This window comes from Pteropus alecto, unplaced genomic scaffold, assembly GCF_000325575.1.
Source record: "Pteropus alecto unplaced genomic scaffold, ASM32557v1 scaffold213, whole genome shotgun sequence".
In the NCBI taxonomy this organism is placed as follows: domain Eukaryota; kingdom Metazoa; phylum Chordata; class Mammalia; order Chiroptera; family Pteropodidae; genus Pteropus; species Pteropus alecto.
This window is the reverse complement of record NW_006434829.1, coordinates 701,473-718,707: the sequence shown is the minus strand read 5'-3', so window position 1 is coordinate 718,707 and position 17,235 is coordinate 701,473. Positions and strand designations below refer to the sequence as shown.

The 17,235-nt window shown below is 60.6% G+C and overlaps 2 protein-coding genes across 2 annotated transcripts in view; both read left to right on the top strand.

Moving 5' to 3' along the window:
- The window catches only part of LOC102892750 (splicing factor SWAP), a 62,729-nt gene that overhangs the window by 43,806 nt on the left and 1,688 nt on the right, over positions 1–17,235 (top strand). The window lies entirely within an intron of this gene.
- Positions 1,783–7,717, top strand: LOC112478359 (splicing factor, suppressor of white-apricot homolog). Its single transcript, XM_025045509.1, is given in 3 exon segments — positions 1,783–6,305; positions 7,158–7,230; positions 7,413–7,717. Coding segments are annotated over 3 exon segments (498 nt in total). The 5' UTR covers positions 1,783–5,946; the 3' UTR covers positions 7,479–7,717.

The window sequence follows — 17,235 nt, the reverse complement described above, 5'->3', positions numbered from 1 at the left end:
GTCCAGGTAGGCGCCCGCGCTGGAGGGGAGTCGCAGACTGGCCCGTTTCTGAAGCCAGGCCCGGCCGTCGGGGAAGCCAGGCCCTTTCGCGGCTTCCGTTGCTGCCAGACACAGCACATGAAGGGCTGGGGTCGCGTGGTGACCCCCTGGGGCTCTCGTCCCCATGTCCAGCTGTCCTAGACCCAGACTGGCACTTACCCCTCCCTGCCGACAGGCAAAGCCAGTGTACGGACAGTGACAAGGAAAGTCAAACTTCCGGTCTCAGGTAAATCCCCACGTCCCCACGGTGACTGTGACCAGGCCACCGCTGCAGCTCCCAGGCAGAGCCAGAGTCCTCGTGCGGTCCAAGGGCAAGGAGAGAGTTTGTCCTCTGACCACTTGACCACTGGGGAGACCTGTTTGGCCAAGTAGAGGCTGCGACGGGCACACCTGGTCCGGGCCTCTGACGCCCAGCAGGCGGCGTCCCGGCTCCTGCTCCCCGGAGGGCTCCGAGGTGCCTGCAGTGAGAGGACTTGCCGGGCCATCTGCCCCTCGGGGGCCCAGGAACATGGCGCTGGACAGTGGTTTCTGTCAGCGCCATCAGCGGGCATTTCCGACTCTGCCAAGGGGTGCTGTCTGGGGACCATCCTGTCCAGTGGGGGTGCATCACTTGGCCTGTGTGTTTTCATCGTCCCCGAAAACGGTGGGTTCTTGTTCTTGCGTCCCCACGTGCAGTTGTGCGTTGTAGCCTTGACGTCGTGATACTGTGATGGCGAGTGCCAGTCTGGACACTCAGCGTTCTAGAACCCTCCAGAGGCCAGATCCTGAATTATAAGTGTAAAGATTACTGCTTTTGGACAAAAGAGCCCAGTCTCTACCCACTGCTGCTCATCCACAAAAGACACGAGGCAAGCAGCCTCAGAGATGCCCCTTCGTCACCTGGACAGGAGCAGACCTGCAAGGTGTTTCTCATGGGAAACGCCCCCTGCACTTTGGCTGGTTTTGTGACGGTCCCATCGAGTGTGATGCAGTATAATCTTTTTCTTAAAACAGATCAGCAAAGCTGTAACGCTGGTAGGTTTCAGCAGAAGCGTCCCACGCAAACTCCTGTGCCTTGGTGGTCCCACGCCAGGCATACACGACTATTCCAGCATAATGCGTTGAAAACTGAAGCCCATTTTCAGTTTTGTTCCTAAAGTAAGCCATTGTTTAACAGTAAAAATTCATCATCTCCTTGTACGTGTGAAGGGCAGGGTCTAAAATTAATTCCTTTTAACAAAAGACCTCTCTCAAGAGTTCTCATCATGCCCTCGAAGTCACTTTTCTATTCAGAGAGGTGCGGGGGAGACGCGAGTGTGTCAGGAGTCACCAGGGCCTGTCTCGGAACGTTGATAAGTCACGGAGAAGAAGGTAAAATTTGATTCCGTGCAGAGTGGGCTGCCCTGCCCGGCGGAGGGACTCGGAGGGGCTGCATCGGGGGCAGTGCAGGCGGCCTGTGCGGTCACTGGCGACTTCGTGGTCTTGACTGCAAACCCGAGTCGTCTCTAAGGCCAGAGTGCGTTCTGGTACCAGTCGAGCCGTGTCACCGCGGCAGTCGGCGTAGGCGTTTGTGTCAGGTGGTGAGTGGTCTGCAGCCGTGTCACCGTGGCAGTCAGCGTAGGTGTGGGCGTCTGCGTCAGGTGGTGGGTGGTCTGCAGCCGTGTCACCGTGGCAGTCAGCATAGGTGTGGGCGTCTGCATCAGGTGGTGAGTGGTCTGCAGCCGTGTCACCGTGGCAGTCAGCATAGGTGTGGGCGTCTGCGTCAGGTGGTGGGTGGTCCGCAGTTCCCCCACTGAGTCCCTGACGCTGTCTCCGCCCAGACCAGGGGGATGAAGGATTATCTTTGCCAGCTGGTCATTAAGTGCTGCTATACTGACTTATTTTGAAAACTTACCTTACCAGAAAATTTTAAACTCACTGTTTAAGAATAGTACAGTGAACAGCCGTGTGCACATAATCTCTAGCTCGATGCTGCAGTTTACCATTTTGCCATATACTGCTTTTCTCTCTGTCCCCTCCCCCCACCACCACCACTTTGTATATTTCATGACAGTGACAAGTCTGGGCCAGCTGCATCACAGAAGGTCCAGCAGTCCGGGTGTGTCTTACTGTGGTCTCACGCTCAGGTTCCTGATACTATCTTTGGCAATAAAAATGTGAGGTGGTAGTGTGCGACTTCCCATTGCATCACCCCAGGAGACCCAAGCGTCTGTTAGTCCCTCACCGGTGATGCTGGGTTTGACCGCTGGGCAGAGATGCCACCGCACGTAATGGTGCCTCTTTCTCTTTGAACTAACGAGTGATGGGGACGGCACCGAGACAGTGTGCATTCCTGTTGGCAGCAGCCTCTTCTCGTTGGTCTTAGCGCCTCCAATGCCTGTGTCAGTTCTCGCCCTGGTGACGCCGTGGTGACGGCCCAGCCATGACCGTCTAATTCTGCCCCCCTTTGTTTTAGCGTGACTGTGGACTTAGGAGGGGACTTTTATTAGTTGCGCAATAATCCATCGCCATCGTTCTGTTTGAGGGTGTCACCTTCAGCCTCATCGTTCTTTGAGCACTTACTTGTTGCTTTGGGCATGAGTTTGCAGGCTCAGCTGCTGCTTCCCCACCCGCTCCCCAGGATCAGCCTCTTCTGCAGCAAACCCAGCTCCTTCGGAGAGTATTTGGAAATCGAGATCTGAGCATATTGAATCTTTTTTAAGAGTAAAATTTGTAAGACTGTTGGGCCAAACCGTATGAGAGCACACGTCAGCAGGGTGAAAACAGAAGGTTCTTTTGGGATTGGCCAACGAATTCCTGCTCTTAGCACTGCACTCGGCATGGCAGTCAGCGACAGGACTGTGCTGTGGCTCCGGCGTTTACCTGCCTTGTTGGTTCAGGGTCGACTCTGATTTTCGAAGGATGCATCTCATGATACCCTAGAGCAACCACCAAAAAAGTAGCTAAAAAGCCAACAGGATATAGAATAGACCCTTAAAAATGCTTTATTAACTCAAAGCAGAAGAGTGGGGAGGAGAGGTAGAGGATGAACGCGTGGTTGGCTGGAAAGCGGGATGCAGACTTCACGCCGTCCGTGCAGGAAATCCCGTTAGGCAACTCGGCTGGCCAAGAGGCAGCGGTCTGCGCCGGCATCAGAAGCGACACCTGCAGCCTGCTGCTTGTGAGAGGCGCTTCGGGTATAAACACACAGGCGCCATACGGTGCCAGCAAGAAGGAAGGCGGCATGGCCCCATCAGCGGGGGACAGTGTGGGCCGGAAGTGCCAGACATAACGATTATGGGCCATCTCAGAGTGACCGAGGGGTCAGTCCTTCATGAGGACGTGAGTTTTAAAACGAGTACATGGGATGAAAGAGCTTAACATGCTTGAAGCACAAACTGACAAGATTGAAGGAGCGGGTTGAGAACAAAAGCCTGCGGATCCAGAAAATGCGAACAGCGCTGCCAGCCAGCCGAGCGCCACAGCCCACAGCTGGAGAACGCACATCCTCCTGCGCGCGAGACAGTCAGAGGCTGGACAGAGCCCTGTGCCACCCAGTAGCGTCTCGGAGCGTCCCCAGGATGCGGGGGATGCGGGGCGTGCTCCCTTACCACGTGGCAGTGAGTGTAACTGTAAGGAGACGTAGAAAACCCTCAAACGTTTGGAGTCACCACATTTTTAAATTGCCCGTGGATCAAAGAAGAAATCACAGAAGAAAGAAAATGTTTTGAAATAAACGATAATGAAAATATAACATTGACATCTCGGGCTGGGGGAGCTGTGCTCAGACCGAGTGAGTCAGTAGCTTTATGTGTTTATGCAAAGAAGAAAGATGTAAGAACAGTAACTTACTCTTCTGTCTTGAGAAGCTGGAAAAAGAAGAACAAATTGAACCCGAAAGACATAGAAGCAAGGAAATAGTAAAAACACCAGAAATCAACAGAGAACAGGGAAATAGTAAAACCAAAGATGGTTCTTTAAAAATGATTAAAAATTTGATAAATCTTTATTTACATTGATCAAGAACGAGGGCCTACAGATATTACAAGGGCAGTGGAAATAAATCTTGTTTTGGATAATTTACAACTTAGGTGAAATGGACATCAGTCAATTCCCGCAGCCTTCAAGACAGAAGGGCACCGGTTTATAGACACCCCTGAAAGAAAACAGGAGAGGGAGAGCGCGCTGCCCAGCCCTCCTCAGGCGGCCGTCACAGCCAACCCCCGAAGCAGATGGGCAGCACGTGCGGGGTGGCGGGCGTGGAGTGTGTGCACGGGCCTGTGCCCTGGAGGACATAGAGGAGCCCTTAAAGCGTTAGCTGACTCGAGTCTAGCGGTTTATGGAAAGGGCGGTAGGTACATCGTGGCCAGCTGGGGTTTCCCTCGGGAGTCCGGGGCTCCTTGGCGGTCAGAACCAGCTGTCGCGATTCACTGCATTCACAGGGTAAGTGGGGAAAGTCGTGTGGCAGCTCTGTGGATGCGGAGGAAGCATTTGACACAGTTCATCACTCCTCAAACAAGAAAGGAGGCAGAGCTTTTGGCAAACGCGCGAGGGAGAGCCGGGCGCTCTTCCCGGGGGCCGAGCGGGGCCGACGGGCCGCCGGTTCGTGCCACGGCAGCGAGGCAGAGAGCTAAAATGCCTAAAGTTGGAAAGGAAAAACTAAACTGTCTTTTTTACATAATTATGTAAACTCTTAAGGCATCTCTTAAGTCTATTTCTGAGTGCTAGGCCAGGACAATTGAAAAATGAAGTTAAAAACAATACCATTCGTGCCAATACCAAAAAAAACCCCACTTCGGGATAAATATGAAGAAACACGTGGAAGACTCTGTTCACTGAAAACCACGAGATGTTTCAGAGAAACATGTAAGGAAACAAACACGGGAGACAGCCCGCATTCTTGGGCTGGACGGCGGGGTGTCGCTCAGGCCGGTGTCCCCACATGGCTCTGCAGATGCCCTGCATCCCGGGGACAGTTCCCACGGCTTCTCACGGGCCTAGGCAAACAGCCTGTGACCCGTGTGGCCCTGCCAAGGGCCAGCGCAGCCCAAACAGCCTCGAGACATGAGGCTGGGGGACGGTTCCTAGCGGTGCGAGACTCCCCAGAACGCCACAGCAGCAGAGACGGCGTGCGGTGGGTGCCTCGGAGTCAAAGAGGCCAAAGCCATCAGTGAGGGAAGTGCTCAGAATGCGCCTGACGGCGGAACACGCAGGCCTGACGCCCGAGCCCAAGGCCCATGCGGGCCGGGACCCCAGCGTGAAAACCGGAGAGCACCACCACCACCTCGGGGTGGCGAAGGTGCCTGAGGGTATGGAAACCCCACACAGAGAAGAAATAATAAGCCTGATTTCTGTGAAGTTGAAAGCTCCACACAAAAGGCACAATTGCACAATTAAGAAGTGGCCAGGCAGGCCCCAGACCGGGAGAAGCAGTGGCCATATGTGATTACGACGGGGGCCGGTGGCTGGGAGGACCTTCCGTGGAAGAATGTACTGAAATAAACACCCGTCAGACAGCACCCGGAAAGGCACTCGGCGTCTCCCAGGGGAACGCGGTTCAGAACCCCAAGATGCTAGGCTGAAAACGGCAGCGGCGCTGGGCAGCCACCACGGTTTCCCGCGGCGTGGATGCTGCCGCGCGTCCCAGGAGCTGTCTGTGGTTCCCCGATCCCGTGGGGCGTCGGGGAGCAAGTCCTCCTCCGACTCATGCACGATTCCTTAAGCACAGGCTCGGAGCGTGTGGTCCCGTGAGATCGCACCGCGGCGGGCCGGAGCCTGCGGGGCGCGGGCAGCCACAGGGGCGCGGGCCAAATGGCGGGATCCCGGGCGTGCGCCCTGGACTGCGCGCCTGCCTGGACATCAAGGTGCCCAGAATGGCAAGGGGGGCTGGGACCTGCGTGACGTGGACGTGCAGGCCTCGGCGACGGGTCACAGCAGGGAGGCGCTGACATGAGCCACGGCACAACAGCACGCGTTCGCTTTGTGAGCGTTCTAGGTACAGGCGACGCGCGGGGGCGGCGGGCCCTGCGGACTGGATTCGGCGCCCCTGCGGAGGAGAGCGCGCATGCGGGCGGAAGTGTCCCCGCCCGGAAGCCGGGCCTCAGGGCCGCCCGCGCCCTTGGCTGAGCATGCTTTCTTTCCAGAAGCCCCCACGAGAAGAAGAAGAAGAGGCGATCCCGGTCACGCACTGCAGCCAAGGCCGGGTCCCGGCCAGCATCCCCGAGCAAGCAGGCCGCGCGCCGGCACTCGGCCCACTCGGCCAGCATCTCTCCCGTGGAGAGCCGGGGCTCCAGCCAGGAGCGCTCCAGGTAAGCGGCCTGGCCAGGGCCCTGCGCCCCACCCGCTCCCTTGTCCCTGGGAGCTGAGGGCGGACACCGCCTGGAAGCAGAAGCCACCTCCATCCCTGGGCGGAGACGGTCGGGGCGGCCTCTGCCCGCTGGGATTCCCAGTGCGGCAGATGGGAGGGCAGGAGTTGCACTTCCGCTGGAGACAGGTGTCAGATGCCAGGGAGGAGACGCCCCGCCCCACCCCGCCGCTCCTCCATGTGACAGCAGCCGCCCTCCAAACTGCACTTCCCAGCCCTCCCATCCGCACGGTGCCCCTTTGTCCTCACAGGGCATCTGGGGAGGGCACGGGCACTGGGGTCCACTGTGGCAGGACCCCGACCTCACACCGACTCACACCAGGCCACAGCAGGTGGGCCAAACTGTCACTTTCTGACTGAACAGCTGCGGTGACACCCATGTCCCCACTGACTGTGACCTGGTCACCCTGGTCAGCAGCGTAGACGCAGCCATCCCTGCACTAGCGAGGGTGGCTCCCGCTGGCGGCCGCGGTGGTTGTGGGGGTGTTTGCAGATGTCCCGCTTCCTACACCAGACCCACCCGCCATCCCTCGGCCGGAGCAGGGGTCGGGGGGTCTCAGCATAGGTATTCTGCAATGAAAGTATAAATTAGGAATTTAGTGTTCATAGAAAATGGTATTAAGAAGTTATACCAATTTAGACCCTCAAAACAAGTTGCTCCATAATTTCAACTAGGCAACTTAAGGAAATTCCTGTTTGGAAAAAAAAAAAGACCGGGGTCGGGGGGTCTCTGGGAGTTGTCCCTCCTGTTGCACCGTCTCTAGTGTTTTAAGCCCTCGCCCTCTCCCGGTATCAGGGGCGTTTCTCAGGAAAAGGACGGCCAGATCTCCTCAGCGATCGTGTCTTCCGTCCAGAGCAAGATAACCCAGGTAAGGGGGGCCCTCGGCCTGCCCCGCCCCTCACCCGCACCGTCGGGGCCTGGGCCGCTCACCCGTGGGGCTGGAGCCGGCATGCACCCAGCCGTGGGGGGTCTGCAACGGAACCCCGTGCCAGCCCGCACACTCCCCAAGTCCCAGCGGGGAGCTCACAGAACCCGCGTCTCCACCCACAGGACCTCATGGCCAAAGTCAGAGCGATGCTCGCAGCTTCCAAAAACATGCAGACCAGTGCCTCCTGAGACCGCGCTGCTCGGCGGGCCTGGCCGGGGCCAGAAGCTCGCTTCTGCGGGGACCTCGGCACCGTGCGGGTCTCCGGGGCGTCCATGGACAACGGTGGTTTTGTAAATTTATTGTAGATGACATTTTCAGCTTCAGATTTTTGACCAGCAGTCTCTTATCTGTATATTTGTAAATAATATCATGTTTCTGTGAAAATGTATTATCAAATAAAATGGGAGGAAAACACCTTTTTTAGCTAGCCACTGTGGGCCGTTTCTTTTTTCTGTGCCTTCTGAGTGTGTCTTCACTGCCTGCCGTCTGTCGTGGGGTAGCATGCTCTGTCACGTGGACAGCGGTGGGGCCGGGCTTGGCATCGCCCGGGCACTAGGCCGTCTGTGGGTTTTCCTTCGCATCCACGGCGTCCTCAGACCTCGGATGGATCCACCACGGATGGATCGTGCCAAACAACCGTTCCCCGCCGACTCCCGGGGCTGCAGTGACCTTGTGACCCTGCGGGTTCAGCCACGTGGCGGGCAAGGATCAGCAGTGCGTGTGCCATGCCATGCCAGCGCCTAGAGCCCCTCTGTGCCCGCAGAGTCCGTTTGCAGTTCTGCTGGGTCACCAGGACCACGGTGGGACTTCTCGGTTTCCCTGTGTAGAAAGCCGACCCTTTCGGGAGGCCCTGGGGGGTGGGAGCTGAGAGGCGGGCCTGGCCAGGGCCGTGCTCGGGTGCAGAGCTGCCCGGGAAGCTGGCCACCGGCTCTCCTGCAGATGTGTGCGTGTGCACATCCGATCCGTCCTCGGCACCTGCCGCACGTGGTTTGACGTGTTCACCTTTGAGACGGCGCCACGTCAGCAGTTAGGGACCCACCTCACCCTCTAACAACCCTCACTGTCCAGTTGACAAACGCCCGGGGCGTACACACACCACACGCCTGCCTGTCGAGGCACCTCCTGGAGTCTCCTGCCACTTGGTCACACGTGGCTCAGTCCCCGGCCCCAGTGACGGCCGGCCACACTCACTGTCCCCAAGCAGCTTGTCTCTGCCCAGCAGTACCACTGAGTCTGCAGAAGGCGCCCCGGGCCGCAAGGTGCGGATGCTGTAACCTTGACGCGGGAGCCCCTCCGTGAAGGGTTCCTGCGGATGGAAGGCGAGGCCTCCGCCAGCACCGGACGCCGCGGGCCGGACATTCCCACCTCTGCCGAGTCGGACGGACGGACGGACGGCTCTCACTGACTTCTCGCAGCACGAGTGAGGCGGCAGCAAACGTGGTCACGAGCCACCTGTATTTCCGCAAAGCGACCTTGCCCTTCGGCTGTTTGTGCTGTCGAGTTTCTTCCTGCATCATGAGAACTCTGCATATTAAAGAGATGAGCTTTTTCCGTGTTATTCATTTTACAAATAATTCTCCCGATTTGACTTTTTCTTTATGGTTGGCTTTTACAAGCAGAAATTGCTTTTTTCTGTAGTCGTCCACTATTCTCACGGCTTCTGGGACCCGTGCCTTAGCGGTGGAGACTGTGCACTCCCGGTCTGCGGGCAGGCTGTGTAGGCTTTTGTTCTCACTGGGAAGGATCTGGGTGCAACCAGAAACGAGTCCAGATGGGGAAGTGGCTACGGGGACCGAGCACCAGCAGGAGGCCATCGAGCGCCCTGGGTGGCTGCTGCCGAGCTTGTCCCCCCAAGATGTGGCTGTGGTGTAAACTGGCAGCGTTGGGCACACGGTCCATCAGACCCCCACTCGGCTGAAGCGCTGGGCGTTTGCAGCTGGGGCGATGTCACTCGGCCTCATGGAGCCCTCTCTGAGGGGTCCTGGGAGCGGCAGGTGACATTCTAGGGGCAAGCTCTAGAGAGCTTGGCAGGTCACAGACATGGCGCAGGTGTGCTGCTTGGGGTCCACGAGACCAGGGACCACCGTCACCACCACGGGCGACAGAGGGTCGACCCCTCAGCCCTGTGGCATGCGGGGGGATCGGTGTCGGTCCCCACGCCCCCTCGGCTGCCGGACCCTTGGTTCACACAGCATGCTCAACTCCCTGCCACTAGAAATGCTGGGAAATGGGACTTCACCCCATGTGTGACATGTTTGTCATCCCACACTACGCGTGACCCTCCCGCCGGGTTTGGCCCCGTGGTGGAGCACCCAATCGGGCCCTGGATGCCTGCCGTGCCCCCGTGTCACAGAGGGCACTGCCATCGGCGCCTCGATGGTGAGCCGTCGCGAAGGTTCTTTGCTCCTGGCCCCTTCGCAGCGCTCCTACGGGTCGGCTCCGGGCCCTACGCGCTGATCACGCTCCGAGGCCACTGTCTCGGCAAAAGTCGCTTCTGAGCCTCGAGCCCAGGCTGTGCTGCTCAGACCATGTGCCCACGCTCGGATGTCACCTGCGACCCAGTCATTAAACGCCGTGACCTCATGTGAGCTGTGAGGGCCCAGCTGCTGTGCCAGATTCTGGGAACACAGGGACAGGGACGAGGCGAGAACTGACGGGGGTGGCGTGGGAAGGCTGGAGGCTCCGCCCGTGGGCTCCCCACAGGCCTCCGCAACGCTGGGGTTCATCCGTGCTGCGTAGGTGATTCATCCCCGGGGTGACTCCCGCTTTGTGTGCACCCTGCCAAGTTCCATCTCACAGAGAGAAGCAAATGGAAACGCACGCACCCCCCGCCGCCCGCGTGCACGTCTGTTCAGAAAGCGGGGTGCGCCTACCGCCGCGAACGCGTTTGCCGTCACCGCACACCCACGTCTGCACGCAGGGAGCTCCTGTGTTCCTTATAAGTGAGGACAGCAGAGAACGTCCCCAGATGCCAGCACCGGCTGTCACCACCTGACACTGGGAAGGAGCATCTGTCTCAACCCTCGGACGTGAGTCGGCACACGGCACACACCTCTCCCTCCGCCGACCAAGGAGGCCCCGGCAGCAACACGCACACGGGGCCGGCTCTGGCTTCTGCTTCCACCTGCCGGTAAGGGCGCCGGGGCCCCTGGAGGAACACCTGGTCCCAGGGGCGCCCGGAGCGCCTCGCGAGGCTGGGAGGGAGGGGTGTGCGCCGACGCCCAACCACAAAGGCCCCCGTGGAGGGGACCCCGGGCGAACCGAACAGGCCGCCCAGGCGAAGCGGGGACACTCGGCAACTAAGTAAGTCGTGTCACACTGGGCTGTGCCCCGAAGCCTAAGTGCCCGTGAGCTCACACGGACACAGGTAAATGTAAATAAATGCCGGCGCGGACACTCCTGGGCACGGGCGCGGCCCCGCCCCGCCAGCTGGGCGGCTTCCCTCTGCGAGGACCGTGGGGACGCGGCGGGATCTGGGCGGCGGGGACCCGCAGACCCGCTTTGGCCGGGTGACCAAGGTCGACGCCAGCGGTGACGCGTCATGCCAACAGCAGGTCTCTGGACACAACAGGACGAGAAGGACACGTCGCCTCTGCAAACCCATCACCCCAGTGCGACCACCTGACTGGGCTCTTCCCAAAGTCAAGGGCATCAAAACAAGGACAGTCTGAGAAAGGTCAGCCAGGAAAGAGCCAAGGAGGCAAAGCGACGGATCGTGAGGCCCTGGGACAGGAAAGGCTTTCGGGGAACAGGAAGTCCGGCAGCGTGGCCGCCAGCGCTCGACAGCCTGTCGCTATTGGAGCATTTTGGTGACAGACGTGAGACCCCGATAGAGGAAAGTGCACCGTGCGAGGGACCTGGGAGCTTTCTAGACCATCTTTACAGTTTTCCGTCGATGCGAAACTGTTGTCATTTTATTAAAAAGGAAAAAGAAACTCAAACGCAGAAGCAATGCCTTCTCCAGCCGTGACCTGGGAGCGCCTGTTGGTGTGGCCAGCGTGGAGGACGGGCACGTGGCCTGCTGGGCCCTCGTGGCCTAGGTGACACGCAGGTCACACGTGGTCGAGCGGCGTCCCTGGCAGACCTCTCGCGCTCCCAGCCTGCCGTCCGACCTCCAGGTGTCCTGGACGGAGAGTGGACAGCGCCCTCCACAGCAGGCAGCTGAAACCAGGGAACCGACAGTGCCCAAAGGAAACGTTTGTGGGCTTCGGCAAGGCCCAGACGAGAGGTTCATCTCTCTCCCGTTGCCCGTAACGAGCTTGTGAGGACATGCCAGGCTGCTCTAAAACACCCTGATGGCAGTGCTGGTGGCCTGGGCTTCGGGGCTGACGGCCACTCCACCATGTACTCGGGGCGGGGAGGGGCGATGGCGGGGAGTTTGGGGCACTCGGGGTTGCCGGCCGGAGGCATGTCTGTTGCTGATAACTGAGTGCCCGGAGCAGGGAGTGACCAGGCCCAAACCCGGGAGGGACAGCAAGACCCCGCTTTGAGGTGAGACCGTAGGGGACAGGTGAGAACACGGGGTGGCAGCTGGTGACATTGCCAGGAGGCAAAACAAGCAGGTGGGGCAAGGAGGCGTCTCAAACCCATGTGAGGGGAGGCTGTGGCCCCACTGCTTCGGGAGCGGCCTGGAGGAAGGGAGCTGGTGTGACCAACCGGCCACCAGCGTGGGCTGGGGACATCGGGAGTTGGTCCTCTCCGTTCTGGAGGTGGGGGCCTCCTAGGACTGCCCCGGGTCCCGTGGCCTTCATGTGTTTCTCCCCTTCCTTCCCTCCCAGGACGCTGGCCACTGGGTCCAGGGCCCACGGGGTCACACGGGGGAGCTAACCTTGAGACTCTCCTTTTACTTCATCTGCCAGGACCCTTTGTGGGTGGATGTGAGTGCGAGGGACACCACATCCCCCTGCCGGGGCCATTGGAGCAGCTTCAGCTTCTAGGATGCTCGGCCAGGAGGCTGCAGAACCAGCCACGCAGCCCCCTCGCCGGGGCGCCCGCCCCCCCGGGTCCCCCCTGGACCATGTGTCTGATGGGCCCCTAGGGCAAGGACCTAAGCCTGAGTCGCCTCTATACCTGGGGCAGGGACCTCAGCCTGAGTCCCCCCTGTGCCATGTCTGACAGGCACCCAGCAGGGACCTCGGCCGGGGTCCAAGAGTGCCCTCGTGGCAAGCTGGAGCAAACCACACACGATGGGCCGTGTTTGCTGGGCAGCACTTGCTCGTGTGGCCACACCTGGTGACGGGCAGGACCTGGGCTTGTGCCCCAGCAGCTGGCCCCCACGCAGCCGGCCGAGCAGCGCTGTCACGAGCCTGGCTCCTCCGCCCCGGTCCCCGGGTGCCTTCTCCCCTGCGCTAAGCTGTGGCTCACGCCCCACAGGACTCACCCTCTCACACGCTTCGGCAGTGGCTCTGGCACTCGTGGATGTGCAACCATCAGGTCACTAGCGTCCGACCCCAGGATGCCCGTGTCTCCCCAGAACAAGCCACCTGCTCATCGCCCATGCCCCTCCCCTCCCCCTGCCTGGCGGCTGCTGGTCACCCCCTATCCACGGGCTTGCTGTCGGGGCCATCCCCGTGAATGGGACCCACAGGCTGGGGCCATGGCTGCTCCCTCTTGGCGCGGTGTTTGCAGGGTTCACGCTGTAGCGGGCGCAGTGACCCCCTTTTCAGCACCGAGCAGTGCTCCGCTGTGGACGCGCCTTCATCAGTCTGTGGACTCGGGTCGATTCGACTCTGGGCCACTAGAAGATGCTGCTGTGGGCACTCGCACACGCTGCGTGGACACAGGCTCACAGCTCCGGGCTCCCGGCCGGGACCCGCTCAGCGCCTCCCCCGGCGGCCGCAGAATGAGCCCGACCTACGTGCCCTTAGAGTGCAAGAACTTGACACGCCTGAAGGTGTGCACCCCAATTTTCCTCTCGGAGAATTGGCCCAGGCGGTGGCAGTGGGGCTGACACACCTGGGGCCCAGGCTGGCCAATCAGAGCTCACCTCCGCTTGGCCCAGTGCCGGGCTCAGGGTTGGGGTCAGCACCCAGTGAGCCCCGGAGACAATCCCGAGACCCTCCCTGAACCCTAAGAAAGGGCCCCCCCGTGGTGGGGTGGGGCATTCAGGCCACCTCCTCCAGGAGAGGCTGAGTCCAAGGTCACCAGGAACCCCACCCTGTGTGCGGGATCCCTGACCCCAGCACCTCGGGTGCAGCCGTGTTTGGAGGTGGGCCGTTACAGACGGGACTGAGGAAGTGGGGCCCCGGGGGCCCTAACCCCGGATGAGTGGGGTCCTCAGGACACAGACACACAGAGTGATGACCCTGTGGGGACACGAGGAGGACACGGCTGTCTGCACGCCGGGAGGAGCCTGCCCTGGATCTTGGACATCCGGCCTCCAGGACGGGGGACAGGAAATGTCTGTGGTGTAAGCCGCCGTCTGTGGCTTTTGTCACTCAGTCCCAGCTGGCAGATACTGTATCTACCGCTAGATACTCACAAAAACATCCCAGTATAATGACACGGAACAGCCCTCGCTCACCCAGATTGCATCTCCCTGCTCCGGCCCACGGGTCCCTGCAGCCACCTTGGGTGCCGGCTGTGGCTGCTCCCATCTCGAGGGCTTCCTCGCCCATGAAGTGGCTCTGCCCTGGGGACACGCAAAGGCCTGGCTCAACCAGCAAGTCCCCTCCTGCACCTCTGTCTCCCTCCTCTCCCCTGGACGTCCCTGGGGCCACTGTCCCACACTCTGCACACTTGACTCACCCGTCCCCCCAGGGGCCCGGGACCCCGCCAGCCTGAAGGAACCCTGCTTGACAGGTCACCGTCTGCACCCACACGTGCTCACACTTCCTTGTTCTCACCGTTACTGACTTTCAGGGACACGGGCAAACCAGGAGCAGTGGCTCCCACTGCAGATGTGAGACGGCTGAGACGCCGAAGGCCCTGGCCACGTCCCGGCCCGTCCGCTGAGAGAGTGAGCATCCCAGTGACAGGGACTTACGAGGTGGCTCTCCCGGGAGAACCCAGCGGGGCAGCAGCACTGGGCAGGGCGGGATCCTGCTGCACGGGCCGGTGCCCGCAGACCTGCGGGTCACAGCCGAGGCCCAGGAACGTGTCCTGCCATCAGTCACAGCTCAGAGCTGCCCAGGACGGATGTCCCGCAGCCCGAGGCTCGGGACGAGGAGCAGCAGGGGGGGCGGGGACCCTGGGGTCCTGGAGTGTGTGGGAGGGAGTGCTCAGGGGTCAGGGCCAGCTCCGGCCACGGCTACCCGCCTTCCCTCTCGCCTGCGGTCATCACCTGTGCTTTAATGCATTTCCTGCAGGCCTTTTCCTCTGCTGCACGCACACACGCACGCACGCACGCACACACACACGCACACACACGCACACACGCACTCACACACACACATACGCACACACACGGCCCAGGAGGGCTGCGGCCCGCACCCAGCTTAGCCGGCCCAGCCTGCAGACTCTCAGCTCAAGTCACAGCCCAGGCCGGCTCTCATTGCAGGATGTGGGTGGCATGTCCTTCCCTGAACCAACCATGTGGCCGAGGGTGGAACAAGACAGAGACAGCGGCCCAACCTGGCTTCCGTGCTCCAGGGGCCGCAGGGACAAAGGGGGCCTTTTCTCAAGGAAACGGGAGGGGCTGAGCAGAGAGGGGGAGGGCGCAGGGCAGGCGGGACTGGGTCGAGGGGCCCATGGACGATGCAGGTGCGTGTCTGCGTGCGTGCGTGTGTGCGCATGCGCGTGTACATGTGGCAAATGTGAATATGCAACTGTGCTGCGAGGTTTGCTCCGCTCCGTGTGGGCGTAGCCCTCTGGCGCCCCGGCCCTGGCCCTTCTTTCCGGCTTTGGGGGGTGTTCTGTCGCCCCGGCTTCTCCCGGTGTGCTCAGTCCAGGGCAGCCACCGACTGACGTAGTGCCTGTGGGTTTCTCCAAAGGAACACAACCCGATCCAGGAGTCACGGCTGGGCAAACAGGGCGCAGGTGGGACTCCCGCCCTCACCCACGTCCTTGGCCACAGCCAGCACCACCGTCCACAAGGCCCTGGTTCAGCCAACGAGTCCTGGGCGGACATTGGGCAGCTTCTGGTCAGCCTGCATCGGCGGACCGGTGCAAAGACAGGACTGTTTTTCTAAGACACCAGAAGCACTAGGCCATAGAAAATGCACTTTTTAAATTTTAATCGTTGCTCCCCAATGGCCCTCCAGCGAGGCTGCACCAGCTGGCACTCCCTCTGCTGGCAGAGTCCTCACTTCCCACGCCCTGCTGGGCTCCTGATGACACACAGGTTGCCCGTCTGATGGGTGAAAAGTGGCCTCTCGTTGCCGCTTGGATCCTGGCCGCCTTCAAGTGCCAGCATTCAGTAGCAGGCCTGAAGGGAGCGCAGCAGCCATGGCGCAGCAGCCATGGCGCCACACAGACCCCCCCGTGAAGGGCGTGTCCCCCAACCATCTTGGGTCCTCCACCACTCACCAGCCACCCCCTGGGTCTGTCTAGGGAGACCCATGGCCTGTCTGTAGGCCCTTCCTATGCTGGGGACCTCAGGACACTGTCACAAGCCAGCTCTTGTCACCCCCCTTTGGTGTTAGTCACTGCACTATGCCTCCGACAGCCCCTCAGCCAGCATTCCAGAACTCCGTTTCACAGTGGGGTCGGCCGCCCGAGCATCCCTCCTGAGCCCCTTGATCCAGCCCTGCCTGCCACCCCCGCTTCCTGACTCTGACCCAACCCCCGGAACCCCCCACAGACCCCTTCCTTCCCACGGTCAGCGCAGGCAGCTCCGCTCACTCCACCCCCAGCCACATGGTTGGTGCAAGGAGAGACACATGATCCATGTCATCCAGTGACAGATGGGTCTGTGGCTGGAGAAAGTGTCTGCAGCTGGGCTGGCCGAGATGCAAGGTTATCGGTGGAGCCACCTGCACGGTCTTTGCTGCCATTTGGAGAAATCTTGCCTGAGCAAGAAGCCCACACAGAGATGGAGAGACTGTATCCTGATCACGTCCCGTGCGACTTGATCCAGCCTCGACTGACATCCACCTGCTCTGGGACGTCCCAGTTTAACAAGCCCATAAACGTCTTTTCTTTGGCTACAGCCAGTTTGAGCTGGGTTTCTGCCACGGGCAGCCAAGTGGTCCTGACGCCCTTGAGCACATGTCAGGACTGTGCCTGGGAGGGGTCACGGATGGATGCCAGGGTGCCTCGCTCCCCGAGACCTCACCCTTTCACCATGGTGACTTCTAAAGCAGGTGCGGATCTGCCGAAGGGCCGGGGGGCTCTGGGAGCGACGTGGAGGTGGGGAGTAGGATGAGCAGGACCACCACCGAGGAGGGGGCTCTGCCTGGACCCCGGGGCTGGCAGACAGAAGGGGCACGTGGATTCAGCGGAAGTGCCTGGGCCTCAGCCTCCCTGTCTGTGGAACCGGCCCTGGATCCTGACACGGCTGGGCCAAGGGCGGTGAACCGGGGTGAGCAGGAGCAGCTGGAGCCGGCGGGGATAGAAGCCAACATAAGACGCTGCCGGGGCGTCTGCATTAGAACCTCGCGGCCCACCACGCCCTGCCCAAGATCCTTCGGCTCTGTGACCTTCTGTGACCTCCTGCAGTTACTTAATTTCTCTGGGCCTCAGTTCCCTCGTTTGAAATGGGAATAAGAGTTTCTATTCCATAAGATACTGTGAAAAGTGAATGAGATTATACGAGGGAGACGCTGAGCATGCGCCCTGTGCACACCAACTCCCCAGTCAGATGTTAACATTCCCCTCCCCAAACCCGCGGTGACCACAGTCTCTCGGCCCTCGCTGACCGCACAGGAGACTCGTACTCCTGACGATGCCCCGGCCCCTCCCACGCTCTCACCCCAGCCCCCACCCCCTTTCTACTGCGGTGCAAGGGCTCCACCAAGCGTCCGCCGGGCGCTGCGGCTGCTGCGCGGAGTCCCCAGCAGTGACCGC